The sequence below is a fragment of the Mesoplodon bidens genome (genome assembly GCF_964165515.1).
Source record: "Mesoplodon bidens genome assembly, chromosome: 3".
NCBI classification, from domain to species: Eukaryota; Metazoa; Chordata; class Mammalia; order Artiodactyla; family Ziphiidae; genus Mesoplodon; species Mesoplodon bidens.
The window spans coordinates 13,227,459-13,250,348 of NC_138178.1; the positions used below are offsets into that span (position 1 = coordinate 13,227,459).

At 44.3% G+C, this 22,890-nt stretch overlaps 2 protein-coding genes across 7 annotated transcripts; both read right to left on the bottom strand.

Annotated features, from left to right (window-relative positions):
- Positions 1 to 6,739: 6,739 nt before the first annotated feature.
- Positions 6,740 to 16,887, bottom strand: BMI1 (BMI1 proto-oncogene, polycomb ring finger). 5 transcript variants are annotated; one of them, XM_081228678.1, is made up of 10 exons: positions 16,695 to 16,887; positions 11,707 to 11,837; positions 11,263 to 11,359; positions 10,592 to 10,647; positions 10,454 to 10,504; positions 10,185 to 10,293; positions 10,059 to 10,104; positions 9,530 to 9,628; positions 9,083 to 9,163; positions 6,740 to 8,991 (listed from the first exon to the last, which is right to left on the bottom strand). In XM_081228678.1, exons 2-10 carry the CDS (start codon positions 11,816 to 11,818, stop codon positions 8,662 to 8,664), a joined length of 981 nt encoding a protein of 326 aa, XP_081084804.1. In that variant the 5' UTR covers positions 11,819 to 11,837; positions 16,695 to 16,887; the 3' UTR covers positions 6,740 to 8,661. The 5 variants fall into 5 exon arrangements, with proteins under 5 accessions (XP_081084804.1, XP_081084805.1, XP_081084807.1 ...); XM_081228679.1 differs by lacking the exon at positions 16,695 to 16,887 and adding an exon at positions 16,218 to 16,373; XM_081228681.1 differs by lacking the exon at positions 16,695 to 16,887 and adding an exon at positions 12,595 to 12,676.
- Positions 16,888 to 18,173: 1,286 nt separating this feature from the next.
- Positions 18,174 to 22,165, bottom strand: COMMD3 (COMM domain containing 3). Of its 2 annotated transcripts, none has more exons than XM_081228684.1 (8): positions 21,989 to 22,165; positions 20,546 to 20,657; positions 20,378 to 20,438; positions 20,251 to 20,285; positions 19,827 to 19,887; positions 19,675 to 19,731; positions 19,523 to 19,582; positions 18,174 to 18,542 (listed from the first exon to the last, which is right to left on the bottom strand). In XM_081228684.1, the coding sequence occupies exons 1-8, from the start codon at positions 22,125 to 22,127 to the stop codon at positions 18,483 to 18,485; spliced, it is 585 nt and encodes a 194-aa protein (XP_081084810.1). In that variant the 5' UTR covers positions 22,128 to 22,165; the 3' UTR covers positions 18,174 to 18,482. The 2 variants fall into 2 exon arrangements, with proteins under 2 accessions (XP_081084810.1, XP_081084809.1); XM_081228683.1 differs by having other exon boundaries at positions 20,378 to 20,441; positions 21,989 to 22,164.
- Between the last annotated feature and the right edge of the window lie 725 nt (positions 22,166 to 22,890).

Consider the following 22,890-nt stretch of genomic DNA (forward strand, 5'->3'; position numbering starts at 1 on the left):
TTTTGTGAAGCTTAAAGGTGAACCCCTTTCATAACATCATACCTAAGAAGCATTTTAGGAGGCATGTTGATTTGAGTTTATCATCAGATATGATTAAGACATATTAACTATTTTCAGTATGTTTTAAAGATTAAATTAAATAGGATATTTCAAGCTGCATTGTCTTAGTTTTGCAGTATCCAATAGTAGCTCCTTAAGAGTTCCTGTTGAACTGTGAAGACAGTTAACACCCTGCCTGTGCTGTATGAAAGTCACTTTAAAATATCATCTTATGCCTATTTAACCAATTTCCAGACACCTTTGGTGGGAAAATAACAAAGTGACAAGTTCTTATTCTTAGAATTCTGGAAACATCGGTCAGATATTTTTTAGTACAGTCACCACATTCGAAATATAATTAGGTAAAAATATGCACGAATGAGGATATCTGATTAGTGCCACTGGCTTGGAAAATCTTTACCTTTTCATTGAGTTCATTAAAGATAGCCAAGCTTTATAGTAGTTATTAGTAAGTTTTATTTCTCATAAGGGTTATTGAACTTCTGGAATCCTCTGGAAATTCAACAAATATTTGTTGAGTTATGTTAAAGGGACTCCAGAGCATACAAAGATAAATAAGACAGGTGCTTGTCCTCAAGGAGCTTTAAACTTAAAAATTTCAGCACATCTGTGATTTACATTAAATGTCAATCTAGGAAGAACACTCCACTAACTTAATAGCTGTTTAAAACCGGGTCAGTTGTTAAGAGCGATGAAATTTGGCAATGCATGTATTTCCCGGGGTTATCCTACTAGCTAATCAAAATATTTTGCTGGATACTTTGAAGATTTTTCTTCAATAAAAACGTGTTTAAAACATTAACAAGAGTTCTGTTAAAAATTAAATCAACGTCCTAGAGCCACAGACATTAGAAAAGGCAGAAAGATTCCTAACGGTTAATGTCAATCATTTTCTTTATGCATCCCCACTGCTGAGGTCTGGTGTGGTTCATCACATGAGATGAGGGAGAAGAAAGTGCTCCATCCACTTATGTATAAGAACAAGTATCTGGAGGTAATGTTTGAGCTACACAAGCAGTTATATTATGAATTTCATGCAAAATATTCGTGGTAGACAAAGAAGAGGGAAGACTGTAGCGTTTGCCTGTGGTTTTTTATAACCCAGAGGAAAGCCACCTTTACCAAGGGCAGACACAACCCTAAGCTCTTTGTGTCGATGTTACTAGAGAGGGAGTGGGCATCTCGACTTCTTTACCACCATCCTTATTGCTGATATCTAGAAAAGCTTTTTAATGGACTGGCCATTGACAAAGAATTTCGGCTCAAGTTGGAGACGAGGGCACCTGGGGCTGGGACGAAGCCGAGCGCCGGGATCTCGGGGGCTCAGGTGCCTGCGCGGCAGCGTGCGCTTGGAGCCTATTTATCTATTGTCTGTCATGGGGGCAGGGCCGAGCTGGGGGAACTAGCTTTTGAGTGGAGCTGAGGGTCTTGGAGGATGAGGACCCGGAGGGGTCGGGGCGAGAGATGTCAACGAGGGCAACCCCTAGAGTTCTGAATGCTAGACACCGAGATGTACGAAGCGGCGGCGGTACCCGCGGCTGCAGCCCTGGCTGCAAATCGCCGTCGTGTGGTTGCTACTGGCAACCGAGCCTCTGCCGAGCGCGCAGCCCCGCAGCCCCTGGAAGGAAGGTGGCGAGGGGAAGCGGTGGCGCCGCGGCCGCCCCGGCTCGGCCGCCCGCAGGGCTCGCGCTCCCGCCCGCGCCCCGCGGTCCCTTCGGGCTGTGACCACTGCTGTGCGGCACGTAGGGCCCCGAAAGGCTCTCGGGTTGGGGGTGTCGCTGCCTCGGGAGCGTCAAATTACTGGCGTCCTCCGCGAATGCAACATGGCAGCTCTGGCTCAAAGACTGGGCTCTTTCAGTCCGCCGGGGAGGCGGGGGCTGCGGACTCCGTTGCGCGCCCGCCGCCTCCCTTCCTGGCCGCAAGTCGGCCCTCCTGGCGCCCCCGCCTCCGAGCCGGGCCCAGCCAAGGGCAGCCGCGCGCGCCGACTCGCCTTGCGCTCGCCCCTCGGCCCTTTGTTCTCCACTCGATAGGCACCTCGCGCTTCGGGGGCTTTTAATGGAGACCGTGGAAGACAGGGTGACCCCGGGTGGGACGCCGACGTCCTGGCACTCCCCAGAGGTGTGTAGCTCCCCGGGTCTCCCGAGGGCTCTGGAGCGAGCTGAAAGCGCGAGTCCGGGATGCTAACCCGACACTACCCGAGGAGCCGCGTCTCGTCGGGTGGGTCCCTTTCTGCCAGGCCTGGCCCGCGTTTCTCTTCCTTGCTTCCGAGAGGTGTGAGGCGGGAGGCCAGGGCTGGCACGCGACCCCCGCAAAAAGACAATGCCCGTCCCCGCCCCAAGGAAATGAGATTCTCCGCAGGGGAGAGGAAAGCTGCGGGCCCGCAATCTGGGAAAAACGGGGAGAAAAACACACGTTAGTCCTGCGCTGGGCTCCACCCCGCATCACACTAGCCCTTGGGCGCGGGTGGAGCCCAGTGCAGCCCCGAGGTCCCCGCCCCGGGTCGAGGGGGAGCCGAGATGCGTCGCTCTCCACCGCGAGTGGGGGAGGGGTCGGTGCTCCGGGGAAGGGGGGAGGCCAGGGGGAAATTTGCATTTTTAAAAACGGCGGTTCCGAAACGACCTTGCCACGTAGACAAGCCAGTTGTGACGTTCAGCACAACGTGCTACTGAAATACCGAAATCCGCCACCAAATGGCGGCTCCTGCAGTCTGCCGCGCCGATAAAGAGGACTCGCCGGGCGTCGCCCATTTTAGGCCGCTTTCATTTCTCTGCTGTTACCCCGGTCCCCTCCCCAAGGCGTCCCTTCCTCTCCCTGTTTTTGGGCGCACGTGGGACTCCTGGGTCAGAGAAGCTTTTCTGCCCCGGGGATCAGGCAGGCGCGGACTCTGCTGGAAACCTCTGCGTCCCGGCGGCTTTCAGAGGCGATGTCCCAACCTCCGACCGCCCGATCCTCTGCCCCGCCGGGGTCTCAATGGCGCCGGAGTGCGAGAGCACCGGACCTTCCAGGTTCGCCCTGCCCGGAGACCCAGGCTTCGCATTTGGGTCCCAAAGTGTGGTCCTTTGCCCAGATCTTAAGATTCCTATCGCGCAGCCACCCCTTCCTCGACACTGTCACCTGGTCAGGTTTTCTTCCCAGGGGATTAGAGCCCGTTCTACCCATTAAACAAGTTCAACTCGAGGACCCTTCGGGAAGGCTGAAGCTCAGCCTTCGGGAACCCTCAAATGGCAGTTTTATATTTTGTTAATAATTTGGCTTACAGTCTTTACAACAAAACCCTAAACTCCAAGGATACCTTGTTATTGAAGGAGAAAGGGCACAGGATTTGAAGCAGCCGGAGGGAGGAGGGCAAAGCGAGGCGATAATCTGGAATGGCCCCGCAAGGAATCGCTTCTGAGGGCTTTGCAGGCGACGCCGCCGCCTCCCGGGACGTGGGACACTTTCCTGCCCGCGCTGAGCTCGCGGCCCAGGGGCCGGTTGCCGCGCCTCGGTGTCCCGCCCGGTGGAGAGGCCTTCGGCAGGACGGGGGCCGCCTTGTGAGATCACGCGCACCCGGCTGTCGCCGCCGCTCGCCACCGGGTCCGGCCTTGGAGACACGACTTCGTTTTCCCGCCTCCCCAGCCTGCCGAGGCCTGGGAATCTCGCTTTCAAAATTGGCGGGATCCGAGTCCGCCGAGCCGAGAGTGGCGCGCGGCGCACGCGCAAAATGGCCTCCCGGTGCCCTGCGGCCTGGGCTCGAGCGTTGGGCCGGGCCGAACCCCGCGGCGCAATCGGGGGCGGAGGTCTGGGCTGTCGCTCTTTGCGGTTCTCGGAGAGCTGCTGGTTAAAAAATAAAACAGGGAGAAGGGCCGTTTTCTCTGTAACCGGTCCTTTTGGTAAAGGCTCCCTAATCGGGAAGGCAGCGCTGCCGGGAAACGAAGGTCATTTTCTCCAGCCGGGCGTCCTGTGCCCTTTCCACCAGGCACCCGAACATAGGAAGCCTTTCTCTCTCTTTTTTTTTTAAAGCCGCTGCTCTTTCCACCCTACTTACCCTCGTCCCCGCTTTATCTTGCAAGCCGCGCACTGCGCTGCTGTCTTCGGCTTTCTTTGAATATTTCCACCCGTGGGGGCACTTAGACCTAAGACTGGAGCTCCTGGACAGGCTTCGCTGTCTCCAGTAACTTCTTTATCCATCTCTATAACGTTCTCGTTCCTTCCATCCCAATTTTCGACGCGTTTCCCGAGTACCCTAGTCCGCAGCCTTCCGAGGGTCTGTTGGGTTCTAGCTAACTTAGAAGGACAGAGTTGAAGAGCACCGAATCCGCACGGAACTTGAAATCACGTTCACTTTGAAGTTTGGAGTTGATGACCAACCAACAATCAGAGCAAGAAGTAACTTTTTTTTTTTTAAACTGAAATGTAGGTGACTCTGAGGGAACATCACTTGCTATTTTGGGAAATTCCCTTCTAATAGCCTCTGGAAGGGATATTTTAAGAAAACAGAAGAATGGGGGTAATTTAACTCATCCATTGGAAGTTTTATTGAGTGCTTACTATTCATTTAGGGGGTTAAATGAGACTTCGGGTGAGTTTTCCACAGGCACTTGAACTTCTTCAGAAAACTCATAAGGATCCTGGAGTAGCCTTTCCAGTGATAAATAACTGTTGATGTCGTCGACTTGATGAAGACAAAACGTTGATGGTGAAGTCTTCATGTGAGACCTCTAGAAATTGCACACTCAGAAAAAGAAACTGGTGCAAATAAAGGAAATCCGTTTCAAGAACCAAAAGAAGAAAAAACGTTAAAAAAATTAAGTGCGGAAACAGGAAACACTCGACTGTGTAAACATTTTCGGAGACTTTCATAATCAAAACTGGGCGATCTTGAGATTTGTAAGGAGATGGACAGGCTTCGCGGTGGTATTTCCCAAGTCTGATCTACTGGGAGGCTCCAATATGTGATACTTTCTCTTCCTTGTAAAGAACCCATCTATCTGAATTCTGTGGTCCCAGTTTAATTCAAGTTTTATTTTGGAGGAATCCGGATTTTTTTAAGCTACCTTAGAAATAATCACCTGTTGTACTGTTCATGTTTTACTTGAAGAAATATCCTCAAGCGAAGTGACCTTATCTAACCCAAGAGCCTTATGCTGGAGCTGCGTTCTGTGCTCTTTGAAACTTAGAAGTCTTAAAGGTATATACTTTTTTTTAAGGGTCCTTTAAAATGTAATTTCATCAAGACCTTTTGTTTTGGATAAAAGGCGAGTAAAACTGTATGGAAGAAACACTCATTGTATTTCAAAATAACATGGAGCCTCCATTTCATGGACCACCAAACTGAATCAGAATTTCCAACTGTCATTCCAGGGTAATGTCAGAAGGAAAAGATATATCTTTAAAATCTTTAAAATATAAAGAGAAATGAAAATAACACTTCCTTCACCTCAGGATTCTAAAGGAGACTAGGTTCCATGTGCAAATTGTTTCTAAAATTAAAATCCGATCTCCTCCAAAGATTACCATAAGCTATTTTTCAAAAACCAAACATTTTCATTTCTTCTTGGCCAGTGCAAGTAGGATTTCACATGGATTCCTTTTACATTGCTATTAAGGTTTCATAACAAAACTTTTTGATAGGCCTATACAACGAGTGTACGGAAAGACTTCACAAATGAACTGCAACTCCAATGTTGGGAAAAGAATAAGAGGAAAGGATGAAGGAAAGCCCCTATCAGCTTACTCTGCCTGTTGCATTGTACCTCCAAAGGTCCTAACATTTGCACATATGGATAAGGAAACAAAGCAATATGGTTGGTAGGTTAAGTCAACTGAAGGGCAACTTTTTTTTCAACTCAGAGCAATTAACGGCCGGCAATTTTAAAAGCAAAAAGGTACTTGTAAAGTGGTATGCATGTGTAAAGCAAGATAGATCACTATTTATACAACAGCAACCAGCCTCATTCTTTTTTTGCATTTAAGCTAAAATCTGTGAAATCAATTTAGGCATTTTCTGTGGAATATTTTTAGCTCTAACTTTGTGGTATAGAATGCCAGAATACTGTTCAGAAGCAAAAGCCAAACTTAAAGCCGACTTTTCACGCACCCTGCCTTGACTGCTAAGAGTTACAAAGTTAGCAGCTTTGATATGGGTTTTGGTAACATTGAAATTTTAAGTGGTAGTTCAGTAAAAGTTTTAAAGCCTAATTGTCAAACCCGTGATGGCTGCTTATAAAATACAAAACATTATACTCTCTTCTGTTTTATTAAAAGACAAATTATAGCTGAAATAGCCTTTAAAGCTTAAGCAATTTTCAAATTGAGTAGGGGGGAAATTCCTCTTTCAAACAAAATAAATGGACATGTTTTCAAATATGGTGCAATAGTGTTAGGTAAGCCATAAATGCAATATCTGATATTTTACTAAGTAATTTAAAAAATAAGTCCATAAAAAGGTTGAGATGTAAAATCTTTGAGCTCTGTGTTGATCCTATGACTTGGTTTTGTGTAAGTCAAATGACAATCCACTGGTACTTTAAGTTCTTAGCCTTTGAAAAATATTTTTGCATTTTTTATACACAGTCATATTCAAAGTAAAAACATCACTTGAAACTCCCATTAACTATTTTTTCTTGTCTTAGATAACATCATGAACAACTTGAGAAGAAAAGCCTAGAAAAATGAGTTAAATTCACCAAAATTGGCAAACATGGGTAACTTTTACTTCAAAGATTGTAGAGTAAATAAACAGATACATCTTTCAATTGGGCTTTCAAGCAATTATACAACAAAGCATGTACTCTCAGCAACATCACTAAGACAGCAATGGATGTTCTTCAGCTTTTACCTGTTGTAATCCACAATAGGGTTTCCAAAACTTCTGCACATTGTGCTTTTCATATCAAATTTTTATTAAAGTCTTAGCTATTTTCTAAATGAATATCCTTTTTATTGGATTTTTTCCAATTACAAATGAAATTTAATTTTACATCTATCATTAGAAACAACACTTACAATGGGACTGTACAAATTTAGGTCAAAATAAAAATATATGTATTTTGTGGTTTCATAAAACTTCATTTACTGTATCTTTAAAGAAAGCAGAAGTAACAGCAATATATGTAAAAGTAATGATTTAATGACTATAAGCAAGACAGAGCAATAGAATTGTGCTTCTTTTGCAGACGGGGGACAATGAAATGTTTAACTACAATTTCCCCATACAAACATGAAACAATTTCATAGAGAATAAACACCCTCACAAATAACTGATGGGTGATGAACAAGTTCGACCAAAGCAAAACAAAAACTGAAAACTGTTGGGGATATTCATACTTTAAATTCAACATGCTCACTCTATTTAAAAACTAATACCTGTAGAAGCTCACAGTAAATTGCTTCTATTTCCAGACGTTACAGAGAGGGCATATTCCACTGTTTATAACTGTAAAAGCAATTCTTAAATTTGAAATTTCCACTATGCCACATATTAAAATAATTTTAGATAAAATGCCTTCTTCCAGCAATTTGCTGGTTTATTTAAAATATTTGTTTTAGAATTACAGCGATCAATATGGATTTTAAAAACACATTAATTCCATCATAAGCAATGGGAAATGAAGAAAGTATTTCCAATTTCCTTAGTGAAAAGTTTTTCTTTAATGCAACTATTAATTTTAAAAGTAAACAGGTATTACTAGAAAAAAGTCAGTATTACTATATGCCAGTTGCTTCCAATGGAACAAAATTTAGAATTAGATATCCACATTAAAAATATTCAATGGTGATAAGGCTCAAACATAGGTATCTGCAAAGGTCGAACCAGTTGGGAGAATTTTAACAACCATCTCTGAATGCATGAAACACAATATTTTCTTTATAGTATTTATAAATATATCATACAATACTGTTTCCTGTTATGTCGTATACCAATATGGCATTGTACAATAAGCATAATGCCATCTGATTCATACAAAAGCGAATCATTTAAACAAGTCAGTAAAATAAACGGTAGTACCCGCTTTTAGGCTTACAGATTGTAAAACTGAAGTTTACTTTCCTTTGATCGGTTTCGCGCAGCAACAGAGAAGTAAAAATCAAACAGGAATCAAAATGGCTAAATATGCAAGAAATTGTTATTCACAGTGACATGGCTACATAGAATGCATTATTCTATGCATATTCTTTCCATTTGTTGAATTTCAAGATAAAAAGCACTTGTTTTCTACAGGTTCACAAAACAGCATAATAACAAGAACAATCAGGGAGGATGTAATGTAGGCGTTAGTTGAGATTAACAAACTATGGCCCAATGTTTATATCCACCGCAGAAGATTTTCAAATCCAAACAATGGTTACAGAAACCATTTCACATCTGTCCTAACACACAGAAAAACATCTTGCCTGCTTTCTCAGAAATCAATTCTTTCGAGAAATAATCTTTCTTTTCAATTAACGTCCATATGAACATCACATCTAGTCCATCTTTTATAGCCAAATTTAACGTCACTACAAAAGAAAGCAAATTGGACGATAGTCACATGTATTAGCATCTATAAAGCTGTAATGGCATGAAGATATCTATATAAATCAGGGGTTTAAAATTTTTTTCCTCAACAGTCTCAGGTATCAACCAGATGAAGTTGCTGACGACCCATTTACTGACGATTTTCGAGGTCTATTGGCAAAGGAAGATTGGTGGTTACCGCTGGGGCTGCTGCTGGTTCCATTCATAGTGCTGGAAATGTGAGGAAACTGAGGATGAGGAGACTGGACTGGAGTGCCGGGGCTGGGCAAACAAGAAGAGGTGGAGGGAATACCTCCTGCTGGGCTGTTGGCCTTGTCACTCCCAGAGTCACTTTCCAGTTCTCCAGCGTTTGTCAGTCCATCTCTCTGATGACTGATCTTCATTCTTTTACAAGTAGGTCGAACTCTGTATTTCAAAGGAAGCGGACCATTCTATAAAGTTAAGAGGAAAAAAAAAAATCAGTCTTAGATCTTTAAGTACAGTCTATCAAAATAACCTGCGAGCATCAGGTACGCTACTTACCCTTCTCCAGGTATAAATGTAGGCAATATCCATTAGTGTATAGTAATCCTTTAAAGGTTCCTCTTCATACATGACATCAATCTGTTGAAAAAGAACACTTCAGTTACTAGGCATCACCAAGAATGACGGTAAATCTAGATTTTTTGGGCCATCTAAATAGAATCCAAAAATGCTTTTAAAAAACATTTTCTCCAAACATTTGAACAAAGAAAGAATCCCTCTGGAAACTTCAAATGAGGGAAAACATTTCTTGAAATTATTAAGGGATTTGTTTTCACAGCATAAAACAGAATCCACACCAAATATTTTAAGAGCTATTTCCAAGTAAAGTACTAAATTAAAAAAAATTTTCCGTTGTTTTGGCTTTAGAATCCAGGAAGAAAAATGTCATTGAAATTTTTTTTAAAACGATTTACATAAAATGCATGAAGACTATAAAGTAGATACCTGGAAAGTATTAGGTATGTCCATTTTACTTCTGAGAAACTTTCTTAGGTGCATCACAGTCATTGCTGCTGGGCATCGTAAATATCTTTTATCATTCACCTAAGAGCATATTTAAGAAAAATAATTTTTTAAAATTCCTAACTTTAAGATTTTTTTTAAGTCAAAAAAAATAGATAGATGTCTGAGTATGATAAAAGGTACAAATACCAAAGCTGAGATTTGACTAAGTTCTCAACTATACTTTGAGTTTGCTATTATTATAAATACTAAATGAACAGATTCCTTCAGTACATCAAAGCATTAAACATTAATTACTGAAAATATTTTGTAAGAATAGTAATCATATATAAGATAAATTCTATCTAGTAACTATTGAATATAGATCACTCTTAAACATCAAACATGATGATTTTCTTCTATTTGATAGCAACATCTGACCCTAGGATATTCTAAAGGGCAACATATACCCTCATAAAATCTAGAATCCAAACAATGCATCTTCTATGTGTTTTTGTATCATGGAACATACCTCCTCCTTCGATTTCTCCTTGTCTTTATTTACTTTCCGATCCAATCTAAGAAACAAATAATTTATTAGGCAAACAATGTATCTAATAAATATATTAGCATAAAACACATTTTCTAAAGAATTTACCTGTTCTGGTCAAAGAATTCAATGGATAAACTTATTATTTCATCATCAGTTATAATTCTCTTATCTTCATCTGCAACTTCTCCTCTATCTTCATTAGAGCCATTGGCAGCTATAAAGACATTTTTAAATTCAATTTTTAAGAATTAAATACTTAATTAAATATTATACATATAGAAGAATGGAACTGGTACTTTTAAGCTTAATTTTAATAAATTACTGGCTAAGTTCTCCCTCCAAATAAAATGTCTGTCCCCCTCTAAAGAGTTTACCATCAGCTGAAGGATGAGCTGCATAAAAATCCCTTCTTCTCTTCATTTCATCTAAAGAGGAGGAAAAAAAAGACTTAAACATAGCAGGTAAAACTGATAAATACTTTTTAAAAATTCAGTTTTAAGCAAGTTACTCACTTTTGAAGAGCCCTGGAACTAATTTGTATACAATATCTTGAAGAGTTTTATCTGACCTGAAAAAGAATAAATTAGAAAATAAACTATCAACTAATATGGCAAAAACTAAAAGTGTTCATTAAGTATTTAAACATTCTTTGTTTTCTCTGTTATAGTATTTTACTTGATTGTAACACTGTCTATAACTACATCAACACGATAATTATGAGGATAAAACTTTTTTATGTAGTAGCACTGTTTTTAAATTAGAAGAATACTTTATTTTATATTCACTAATAAATTCTTCACATTTCACTAAGTCAAGAAAAGTGTGCCTTCCAAACTACTGAATTAGCTAATATGAAAGAGAACAAAGAGGAGAGAATGGAAGCAGTTTAAACACATGCACTCTTGCCTGTCACAAGGTCAATAAAGCAATGCAAAAATGGAGAACTAATTCCATTTTTTAAAATGATTTAAAAAAATCTTAAAATCCCTTGAATAATATTGAACTCTGTTTAAAGTTAGTCATCATTAAAATGGCCAAGAAATTAAGGGCTATCCTCCTCCACAAAGAACACGCATTAGACGGGGACTGAAGGGTAAATTTTGTGTGAAGAAATAAATACTAAATTCAATAATTATGCAATTCCAATAACAATTACAAACAATGTTTTTAAATATTTTCCTACCTTATATTCAGTAGTGGTCTGGTCTTGTGAACTTGGACATCACAGATAGGACAGTACTTGCTGGTCTCCAGGTAACGCACAATACACGTTTTACAGACTAGAAATAAAAACACCAATTTTTTAAAGTTCAGGAAGTAGATGCTAAGCAACAAAATTAGTGTCAGAAATAGAGAACTAGGAGTAACAAAATGGTAAATACCAAAAGGCATTTCTAATTAAATAAACAAACTCAGTTAATATCCTGAGAACACTTATACAATTTATATTTATACAATATTTTAATAAATATGCATTAACAAAAAGTCACTAAATGCAAGAGCAGAAAACAACTTCTTCATTTTGTACCAACATTCTCAAGGACAGTGGGAATTGTTAGTTTTCAAATTTCAGGACAAAATGTTAAATATACATGACACAAGAAAAGGTCTAAAACTGTGTACTTACAGGAATGTAGACATTCTATTATGGTTGTGGCATCAATGAAGTACCCTCCACAAAGCACACACATTAGGTGGGGATTTAGCTCAGTGATCTTGATTCTGGTTGTTCGATGCATTTCTGCTTGATAAAAGATCCTGCAAGTCAAAGAAATATTGCCCATAATTCACAGAAAGAGAATCGAGATTATCTCCAACTCCCAGTAACTATATGCTCTGAAATGCTGGAGGAGTTCATAAAACTCGTTTAACACTGTGCAGCTGGACTGTCCCAACGTCTTCTACAGAAAGAATTCACTGATCAGACCTCAATCAATTCTACTGAAAAGGTGAAAAAGGATCCAAGAAAAGTAATCTCTGGTCTCTCAGGTCATTCCAGGAGGGAGAAGAAAAGGTCTGGGGTGGGGGCTGGGAGCTGAGAGCATTCGGGTCTCTTTCTTCCATTTGTCCTCCAGCCCAGCAGCCCCACGGCTGCTGCAGACGCTACACGCTCCCCGCAGATTATTTACCAACCGCTAGGGCTTGTTCCAGGACTCCAAATTTAGGGTAAAACTTCCTTATGGATCTTCGATCGAAAATCCAGGAGCATGCCCTGGCTTCCCAGGGGTTCTGGTTGTTTTAAGCGGTTCCGGCAACCAGAACCTGGCACGTTTTGACGCGATACAAAGGGAAAGCAAATTCTGCTCTATCTGCATCCCTGGCATTTCCGGAGCTGGGTGCTGGGGCCGCAGGAGAAGCACCTCGAGTCGGCCTCGGGCTGGGGCCTGAGCGCGCGGACGCCCGGGGGCCGGGGGGCCGGGATGCGGAGGGGCGGATCCGGCGGCGCCCGGGGCTCCGTCTCGCTCCGGATTCGGAACTCGCCTCTGTCGGGGTTTCCATAGCAACTTACACTTACACTTGGCATCCGGCCACCGCTGCAACTCCGCGCGGAGCCGGGCCGAGCCCGTAGCTTCGGCGGGCGTGCGGGGCTGCCGGGCGGCGGCAGCGGCGGGCGCGGGGGAGGGGCCGGCACGGCGCGGGGGCGGGGCCGCGCGGGGGCGGGGTGGGGTGCGGGCGCACAGCGCGGGGGTGGGGCGGCCCCACGAGGCCCGCCGCGCTGGGGAGCAGGATCCTGGCCCGAGGCGACCCGGCAGACAGCCTGGGGGACCCCGGAGCGTGCAGTGGTAAAGGAAAATGCAAACCGCACTCCGGCCATTTCGGCCACTCTTGGGGGCCTCTTTCCACGTCGACTCGGCGCGAAGGGCTTCTTTCAGATCTTGACTCTTTCGGTCTCTCCTGTTAGCAATCACTAGGTCAAAAATTTCATGAAGGGATCTTTTGAGAATTGCCAACTGTGCACTTAGCCCGAAACCGTCAGGGCTCAAATTGCAGAGATGTTTATTGAACTGAAACTCTTTAAAGCTTTCTTCTCTAATAGGAAGTTCTTCTGTAGATGAGGATGAGCGATACAAAGTTTTGGAAAGGCTGAAAACTGAAATCTGTTTCATAGCAGACACGGAGTGGGCAAAGCCTTGTGTTTTACCTGAGCTATGCTGGATAGAGGCAAGAAAAACTACCTGAATCGACGGCAGTGACAATAAGTAAAGAACCATGTGACCAGCCCATTCCCAACGCTAAATCAACACCTTGTCAACCCAGAGCACCGAGAGCAGAGAAAAACAAATGTCATTTTCTCAGCCTCACCTCCATGCAAACCCCACACAATGAAATGCTATTCCCAACAGATATCGTATGTTACAGAAAAGTCACGGTGGGGAACTGTCAGCAACAATACAACAGCGGACAATCAGGGAAGTCAATTACTTCGTGCAGTATGCTTGAAAAATGCATTTCTTACTCCCACTTCATTCATTTCAGAATCTGAAATAAGACTAAGCTTCCAGACTTTTCTGAAGCACATTCTCAAAGCTGCCTTGAACAGAAATCTAGGAACTTGTGAAACTTGAAGATGCATCTGAGGTTTTAATTCTCAGGGAATTTTAATGCAGAAGAGGGAAATACTAATCAACACAGCTCAATGGCTGAAACTAAAAGTTTTAGAGTACTAAACACACACACACACACAGACACACACACACAAAACAAAAAAAAAACGGTAAAAACAAAACAAAGCCTCTTTTATGAAAATTGACCACAGTGGCAACCAGTGACTTCAACCAGAAAACGTCATGTGTGACTCCTCAGTTATCTTTGGATGACTTGTTTAGAGGAATATTGTCAACATATTGTTAATATAAATCTAAGTGGGATTACAGACGCGTTGTGGATGGAGCAGTGTCCCTAAAGAGTAGCAAAATTTAATTCTATTGTACTTGGTGATTAAAGACAAGCCTTCTTGGTTCTCAAAGAAAACTCTCCTTATGAAACAGCAGGACCTTTACTAGAAAGATAGTTAGCAAGGTGATACTTCTGTCCCCTTGCAAAAAGCACATCACACTAATGCCACCGATCATGAAGTTCAGGAAGGGGCATCAATAAAAACAGCTGCCTTTCTTTCTCCTCTACTTTACATAAAATGAACACCAGACAAACACAAATATTAACACACAGAACAATCAGACCTCAGTGAAAGGTTATCTACTGGTTGGCTTTGAACGTTTAAGTCTCATGCACTTGACCAAAACCCTTTCAAATTCATCTTAAGTCTTAATTCACACAACTCCTCTACCTCAGTTCACAAGAATTTGACCACAACCCTATAACCATTTATAATGCTAGTAAATACCACTTTGTTACTTGTATAAGAATCAGTTCTTTATCTTTTTATACCACTTGAAAGTACTGGGAACCTAATGAAGACTTCCAAAACATCTGACATGCTTGATAAGGTTTCAGAAACAATCTCTTGCACCTTAGAAAGGAAAACCTTCTAGGTTCCACCACAGAAACTGCCAGTTAAGCAAGCAAAAATGCACCAAACATACAATGGAAAAAATACTCAATAGTTTAAACTTGCCATTATAACATACTCAGTTGGGGCTGTCACTTTAGTTGGAGGCCTAACACCAGTAATGTCAAAATGAAGGAAAACAGAAGCAAGTTCTTATGTTAACAATCAGCTTGACTATTGCAATCTAACAAATGCAAATGAACTCCATAACCCCAGTGGGGCTCCCAGCCCAATACAAGTATGGGTAAAGTTGGGGGTAACTTGACTTCTAGGGAGAATTTTACCTTTTGGGGCACTTAATGCACATCCAAGGACTTGATGGTAGAACATTAATGGATTTTTCAAGTACAACTAAATGCTCACTTTTCTTACAGAAGCGTGTGTATATGTGTGTGTATACATACACACATGCATACATAGTGACTTATATGGCTTTAAAGATACTAGGTGTAAATTTACACAAGTAGGTTATTTCAAACACCTTTGCACTTTGGGGCAGATGTATGGGAATGAACTCAAATATTAAAAAATATATATGTTTGCCCACAAAATCAACCTCTAAGGGATTCTACTTAAAATAAAACTCAAATGTTAATATAGTCTCATAAGTTAGCGTATGCTGTTAACAATTGGCATCCTTAAGTTTCAAGACTTTAGCGTGGTATATAATATGTTCCCAGAACTTGGGGGTTAAGCTTCCTATAAAATATAGGTTGAACTACTCTTAATATTCTAGGCATCACCAACCTACACTTGGATTTGAATAAATATGCCCAGAATTTTGCCTACTTTAAGGGAAGGGGTTAATACATGCTTGTATTTCAAATACTGAACCGTGACCACTAAGCCCACTAAATCCTTTTATTGCAATTGGGAATGATCAAAGTCTCTATACTTGTTTATTTCCAATTATTAACTGTAAATCTTTGGGAAAAAGATCATGCTATACGGCTGTCAAACCCAAAAGACTGCGTAAACATATGCCATCAACTTTTTAGTGCACGTTTTCCAAAGCATCTCCTCACCACATGACCTAAGCTGACATTTAGCAAAACCTGTAAAACGTTGTGGACTTGAGTCATGGTTCTAAGTGCATCCCATACTAGAGGTTGAGAGAAAAACTGTAGTCTCTGAGAGAGAGAAAAAAAACAAAAAGAGGAAAAAAGAAAGAAAGAGAGGAAACCTCTTGCAAGACTAACGTCCACTCACCATCATCACTCCAAAAAAAGCTCCAAATTTGAAATGCCCACTTCCCAGTGAGCACGTCCCAAGTAATGTTTGAAGAACTTATCCAAGACTCCCAACAAATTACACCTTGAAAACTTTACCATTTTAAACACAAACGCAGGAGACCTTGGAAACAACTGGGAACCGCCATCTTACAAGCCATCCAATTTCTCACAAGTGTCCCTTCAACTTAAGTTAATAACATTTTTGTTCGGGCTCTCAGCAGCCTAACATCCACCTTGGCGGGATCGCTGCCCCCCACGCAACCCGTCCCTATAAAATGGGGGCGTTCTCTGGCTGTTTAAACCCCTCCAAAGCCCTTTCTTCGGGAGAGGAGGGAAGCCACTTGACCCAAGCAGCTCCCGATTTCAGGCACCCGTCCCCGTTTCATCAAAATCTACCTCTCAACAAAAGGCGCCGTGGCCGGGAGAGCCGCAGAAGCTGCAAATAGAAGTGTTCTTCTCGGGGGCCATGTGCGTCGCGAGGGTGTAGAGGGGCGCTCGGGGGAGAAAGGAACTAAAACGTGGGGCCGCGCGCGGCGCGTCCGGGCTGGAGCGGGCGGCGGCTGGAGCGGCGCCGAGGCCGGCTGGCGGCGGCGGCGCGGGCTGCGGGTCGGTCCCGGCGCCGCGGGAGTCGGCGGGCGGCGGCGGGCGCGCGCTCGCGGGCGCGGGCGGCGCGCGGGGCCGGGCGGCGCGCGGGGCCGGCGGGCGGCGGGCGGCGGCGGCGCGGGGCTCGGCGCCCACGCTGTCAGCGCCCTCCCGGCCGGCGCGGGCGAGGCGCGGGGGGGCCGCTCCCAGTCCACCGGCGGCCGGCCCGAGCCCGGCGCGACCCCCGCCACCCCCAGGCCCCGTCCCGGAGGCGCCTCGCCTCCTACGTACCCGGAAAAAGCAGCCGGCGAGAAGCGATCGCAGCGGGCGGAAAAGACAATGAAAGTTAAAAGTCGTTCAGCAGAAAATGAATGTGAGCCAAGCGGCCATCTTGAAGCGAGCTGCAGACGCTGCTGTCAATGGGCAACGAGCGCAGCCGAGAGGAGCCGCGGCCGCCGCGCTCGGCTCATGCTGCCTCCCGAGCCCGGCCTCCTCCTCCTCCTCCGCCTCGGCCTCCTCCTCCGCGGCCTCCTCCTCCTCCTCCTCGGCCTCCAACGCCTCCTCCTCCTGGGCCTCCTCCTCCTCCTCCTCCTCCTCGGCCGCCGCCGCCTCCTCCCGCTCCGCACTCGGGGGAGGGAGCGCGCGGAGGGGGCGCGATCAGTATTATTCTGCGGGGCTGGGAGGTGTTTCTAATCCGGATCGGGGCTCCCTCGCCAACATCCTCATTGTCTCGCCCCGATCTCTGCCTTTAATACTACGATTATTATTTCATAGTTGCCGTGGGGGGAGGAGGGGGGTGGGGGCGCCGTGTGTGTGCGTGCGGAGAGGCGGGGGGAGGGGAGGAAGGCTGAGGAGGGGGGAGGGGAGGGTGGAAAAAAAAAAAAAGCACCGCTGAAGGCAGAGTGGAAACTGACACCGGCTCCAAAATGGCTCAGAGTCCGCCCGCCCCCTCCCCCCGCCGCCCCCCCACCGGGTCACGTGCTCCCCTCATTCCTTAAGGGCGGCCTGGGAATTAGTGTCGGTGTAGTCGGGCCCGCGGCCGCCCCCTCCCCTCGGAGCAGCGCGACCCGGCCCCCTCCCCCTCGCTCGGCGCGGCGGCGTTGCTGGCGCGGCTGCGGAGACATTTCTCCACAGCGCCACTCGCGCCACCCTGCTCTCGGCGCGGGCATCGCTCTGGCCCCGCAAGCAGTTCAGCCCACCCCACCCCCCGTTATTTCTTTCTTTCCGCCGCCCGCCTCCGCCCGCGGTGCACACGTCCGCGGGCTCCAGCAGAGGAGAGCGCCCGGCCGCCGCCCCCCGCTCGGCCCCACGGGCTGCGGCCCAGACTCCAGCGCCGCGGCGCGGAACCTGCGACCGAGTTGGGCTCGCGGAAACAACAGCGCCCGCCCCAGTCTTCCCGCGGCCGCGCCGGCCCCCTTCCTCGCCCGCCAGTGGCCGAGGCGGGGCGCGCGCGGGCAGCCGCTCGCTCCGGGCAGGGGCTCCGCGCGGGGCCGGCCGGGCCGGGCCTCCGGAGCCCCACGGGCGAGGGTCGGGCTGCGGGCGAGCCCTCGGGCACAGGTAACGGGACGGGCCGGCTCCCGGCGCGGGGCGACCGCGCCCTTTCCCCACGTCCCGAAGCTGGGGTCTTCAGGCAACCCCGAAGATCGCATCCTTTCCCACTATGCTTAACTTTAATTCTGAGAAGAGGCGATCGTTAAAAGTTAACGCCAATCGTGTCTGTGTTTTCAAAGTAATAATTAACAAACTCAAATCCAAACAAACTCAGCACTCTTTAGTGGGAACAACTTATTTATTCAGAATATACTGTCTGCTTCCTTTTGGAAGACTTGGAAAAGATCAAATATGATCAGTGTACGGATAATACTAAAGATGATTCAAATACTTAGGCAAACTTTCCCTCTTAACCCTTTCACAAGTGTAAAAAAAAAAGTGTCAAAATTGATGAGTGACAGAAATCCAAAAGAAAAAATTTGTTATCCTGAAAAGGAAGACATCCAGCTCCCAGAAACGATGGTTCGGCGGACGGCAAGGCGTTCCTGGTCTTCCTCTAGACCGGGGCAGATCTTTAACTTCCCCAAGTTACAACTGAGTTGCTCTTTCCAGGCTTTTCGAAGCATCTTTAAGTTTCCCTACTAAGTCCTGAAAGATGTATATGATGGATCGTTTTTAGGATAAAAACACAAGAAAGAAGTATCCAACTTTCAGAAAGATGCAAGAAAAGAGTCGGGACACTTTCTAAACAAGTTTAAAATTCACAAAGATTTTAAACCTTTGACAAACCACTATCAAAAGAAGGTTTCCTCTAAAATATAAAAGATATAAAAAATTAAAAGAAGGTCAATAGAAGGTTTTTCTCTAAAATATCTCATCTTCAAATGGGCTGCTTGCCCTCAGATGTGAGATATAGTTTCTAACTGAATCCTCTGAACAGGCAAAGTATATCAAAATTAAATTTCTCAAGTTATCTAACAAAGATTATGCTGTATTCACATCTTCTGAAAGTTTAAAGTTTGATTAATGGTTACATTAAAACGACTCTGCAGGAGATCCCTTTTGAAAAATTCAATCTCATCAAAATTTCAAGCAATGATCTTCATTTTTTTTAAGTGGTAAGAAATAAATTCGTTGTCATGTCCATTAATCAATGTAATTTTTAATTTCCCCAGTCTTACACTGGCAATATAAACAGTTTTAGAATTTTTGTATACTTGCTCCTTTATAAAAAGTCATTTACAACTACTGTTTAAAAATCATGTTTTGAGAGTTTAATTCAATTTCTGAAAGCAAAGAAGACATTTTAAAAGCCAAGCTCTTCCTTTTGCTTTGTCCTACTGGCTCACACTTATCACAAATAGAAGGAATTTACACTCAACACTACAAAAGTTTATTTCAATTGGAGGGAACAGCAAATGCAGACCAATTCTGTTAGTAACATCATAATCTCAAAAGCGAAGCCTACGTTAAAATATTGCTTTTGAAGCCCCCTCACCATTAAATCCTTAACCAACCTTTATTATCTACTGACAGATGGTTAATTTTCTTTTGAACTTTACATAGGCATAATTCTCAATTGAAAATCTGTAAAAAGATAGGCATATTCATAGATCCTAATACTGTACCTGTAATTGTTCCATGTTGCAACTAAAACTAATCTCTGGGTGGGATCGGGAATCAGTGTTCTAGGGAAGAAAAAAATGCTGTTTATTTAAATCAAGGCAATTTTAAATTTCATTACACATTTAATTTTTAGACAGGGCTTATGTATAAATACCTCTACACTTAAGGTCACCAAATATGCAGGTCTGTACATCTTATCAAGTTGATTGGTCTAAAACAACACAACACATTGATTTCAGTCTTTAACTCTTATTTTTTTAAAAAAGTTCCCTAAGTTCCACTAGAGAACAGTTTGTTAAACTTTACCTTTATCTGGTATTCCAAATGCCAAGAAACATCAGTTATATGAGGGAAGGATCTGCCTATACTGAAAGATACAATGATAATTTTGTACATAATAGCTACAGGAGAACTTTTAGTATTTATCTTCACCAACAATGGTGTCTACCACCTCCCCACCACACACACACAATTTTAATCCATTCTGAATTTAAAACATTGTTAAACTTTATTTTCAAGTTCTGAAGAGTAAAAGAGCATTTAAAAAATTATCTCCATAAACTTTATCTTTAAAAACATTAGCTTAACTGCAATTGTTTCACTTGCCCTTTAGCCCCTTTTCTTTTGGTCTAGATCCCGTTTTTTTGTCCTGTTTTGTTTCACACCAACACTCTCCATTCATACCTACAAGTAAAAAGTAGCTCAGCTTGACACCTTATACAGGACCTACCTTCCCAGTAGGATTTCTAGGGAATTCCTATTATTCTGGGAGGAAAAAAAAGAAAGAAAATACGTCTTTGCAAACAGAGTAGAAGAAAAATAGTAACTGTTAATTTTTAAAAATTTAAGTAAGTAACCTGATATTCCGTGCAAAACAATTCTATTCTCTCGCTATCAAATTTACAGTCTTCTAGGTAACTGCTAAAGAAAAAAAAAGCGTAAGTTTAGTCTCCATTTTAAAAACTGAAATTGGAATCATAAAGGTACTATTTGAAAACAAATGGATATTTAAATAAATCCTGTACCTTAGAGTTGATTTGTCAGCTCTTTGCTTTCCAGCCTCCAGTATGTAAGTTGCAGCTGCTGCATGACAATGTTTTAAAACCACTGGATCGATATGTTTCAAGCCTGGGTGATCTAAAATAAATTAATTGCCAATGATGCCTGTGACAATAAATTCTTTACAGTCCTGTTTCTAAAAAGGTATTTTAATTTGGGTAAAGAACCCTCTTTAACAAGATAACAAGAAGAATTCAACTATAAGGACTGGAAAATATAAGTAAATGAGATGTGCAACATGGTCAATGGCAAAACAATAAAGATCACACATCAATAATTATGCAATTACCTGGTCAAATTACCTTCTTTTACTTTACCTTAATACTCTTATTTATTTTAAAAAAAACATAGTCATAGAGTAAAATATACAGTGGTCACTCTAAAGATGGATGGAGTAAATTCCGAGGAAAATAAGGAGATAAATATTTTATATGGTGTAAACTTAAGAATGAATAAACTTTCCTTCTAAAGATTGATTAATTTTATGCTAACTGGCTCCATGGACATTAACACATGGAGGTGGGGGAGAGGGAACGAGTTCAGAATATAAAATACAATTTTCAAAATATTTTCAGGTTTCCACAGCCATCCTTTTTTTTTTTTTTTTTGAGATTAACCAGGTGGTGGTTACTATTTTCGTTTAAAGAACTTCCACTTTCATACTTTTTGTACACGTATTTAGCTCGTGAAACTACAGAAAAAAATTGAATTGTTGAGATATTTATATTTAAGAAAATCATGTAATAGCGATCTGTCTTAAAATATGCCTCCATCCATACTGACACCGCACTCCGCAATCACTGACCCGACCATTTATAAGACTCGCCTCCTGATAACTAGTGCAGAACAAAACATTATGCACCATATTTTAAGGGTCTAGGCGTGGAACCTGTGCAAAACATATTGAACTAGAGTGTTGGAATGATCAGAGGAACTTGAGGTATTCTCTAAGCTGAAAAATGTCAACACTATTTGACGTAGTAATTACTTTGGAAGCAGACCCTTTAAAACCTTCGTCAACCTAGCACTGAAAGCTTGAATTGCAGGGAGCTACCCTGATGAAGTCCAAGTGTCAAACAGCCTTTGCCCCAGACCAGGCTGAAAACCTGAGATGTTTAGGCCACAAACAAGACTTGAACACCGGCTTTACAAAGGAACAAAGAGCCTGGGAGAGGAAATCAGGCCAGGAACGTGTAGCTGGCTGTGTGCAGGTGCCAACTGGGGAGAGAACAATGCTCGGGGTCCGATGTGGGTTCTGGCAGAGCCACATCCCCACACTCCGTCCGGAGCGAAGGGCAAACCCCGGAGACTTCCTCTTCCCGGGGCTTTCCCCTTCTCGCTCCATCTCGCTCCTCTTCTCCGAGCGCCCCTCCACCCAGGCCGATCCAGCTCAGAGCCCAGCGGCTTACCTAACACGGCCTCGTCCGCCTGGGCGTCCAGCAGGCTCTGGAAAGCCGCCCGGAGGAGAAGCGTGAAGGCGTTGGAGTCGAAGGAGCCGGGATCGGCCAGCATCTGGAAGCCTTTCTGCACATACTCCGAGAGCTCCATTGTGAGCGCGCCGTGACCTTCGACACGCGCACCACGTGACACGCGCCGCGCGCTCAGCTGATGCGGCCGCGCGCGCACGCGGCTGGGGCGGCGGCGGCGGCGGCGGCGGCGGCGGCCCCGGCCCCGGCCCCGGCTGCGGGCCTCCCAACCCGTGGGCTCCCCGTCGGCCTCCCGGGCCGCGCCCCGGCCCGCGACCCCGGCCGCCCGCCAGCCGCCGCCGCCGCTTCCGTCCAGTCCTTCTTTCTGCGCCCGCTGCTAGGGCCGCCGCGCCTTAGCGCGAGGGGCGTCCCGGGCGCTTTGTGGACGCGCTCGGCGCTTTCTCTGCTCTCGGAGCTCACCTAGGACTGTCACCGGCTCCTGCGGGGCCCGCGGGAGCGCTCCCGAAAGACCCCTTGGGAGGTGGTGACGGTGACGGGATCCCGGCCCCCAGCGCCCCCGAGAACTACGCCTTCCCCGCTCCTCGCTCAGCGCGAAAGCCTGCGGGAAGCTCCAATCAGAGGCAACTGGTTGGTTTTTGGTTGGGGGATTTTTTTTTTTTTAACTCAACAGCTTAACCCCCAAGCACTGCCCTTCTGTGAATGAGACTGTAGACGTCTAATTATAATTCTTGTTTATTTTTCCTCTTTCATTGTCATTTCTGGAATACAGCAATTGATTCCTTCCTGCGTGGGGGGGGTGTGTGTGTGTATACACATGTATACATATAGTGCGCGCGTGTAGCGTGCTGTACTTCGACAGTTAAGGGATTAATATCTTTTTCATG

Coding starts and splice junctions, on each gene's coding strand:
- BMI1 (XM_081228678.1), bottom strand. CDS start 11,818: ATGCATCGAACAACCAGAATCAAGATCACTGAGCTAAATCCCCACCTA. Junction 9,164..9,529: donor ACATACCTAATACTTTCCAG/GTATCTACTTTA, acceptor CTTTTTCAACAG/ATTGATGTCATGTATGAAGA. Junction 8,992..9,082: donor ACATTTATACCTGGAGAAGG/GTAAGTAGCGTA, acceptor TTAACTTTATAG/AATGGTCCGCTTCCTTTGAA.
- COMMD3 (XM_081228683.1), bottom strand. CDS start 22,127: ATGGAGCTCTCGGAGTATGTGCAGAAAGGCTTCCAGATGCTGGCCGAT. Junction 20,286..20,377: donor TGTTTTGCACGGAATATCAG/GTTACTTACTTA, acceptor TTTTCCTCCCAG/AATAATAGGAATTCCCTAGA. Junction 19,583..19,674: donor TGGTGACCTTAAGTGTAGAG/GTATTTATACAT, acceptor TTTCTTCCCTAG/AACACTGATTCCCGATCCCA.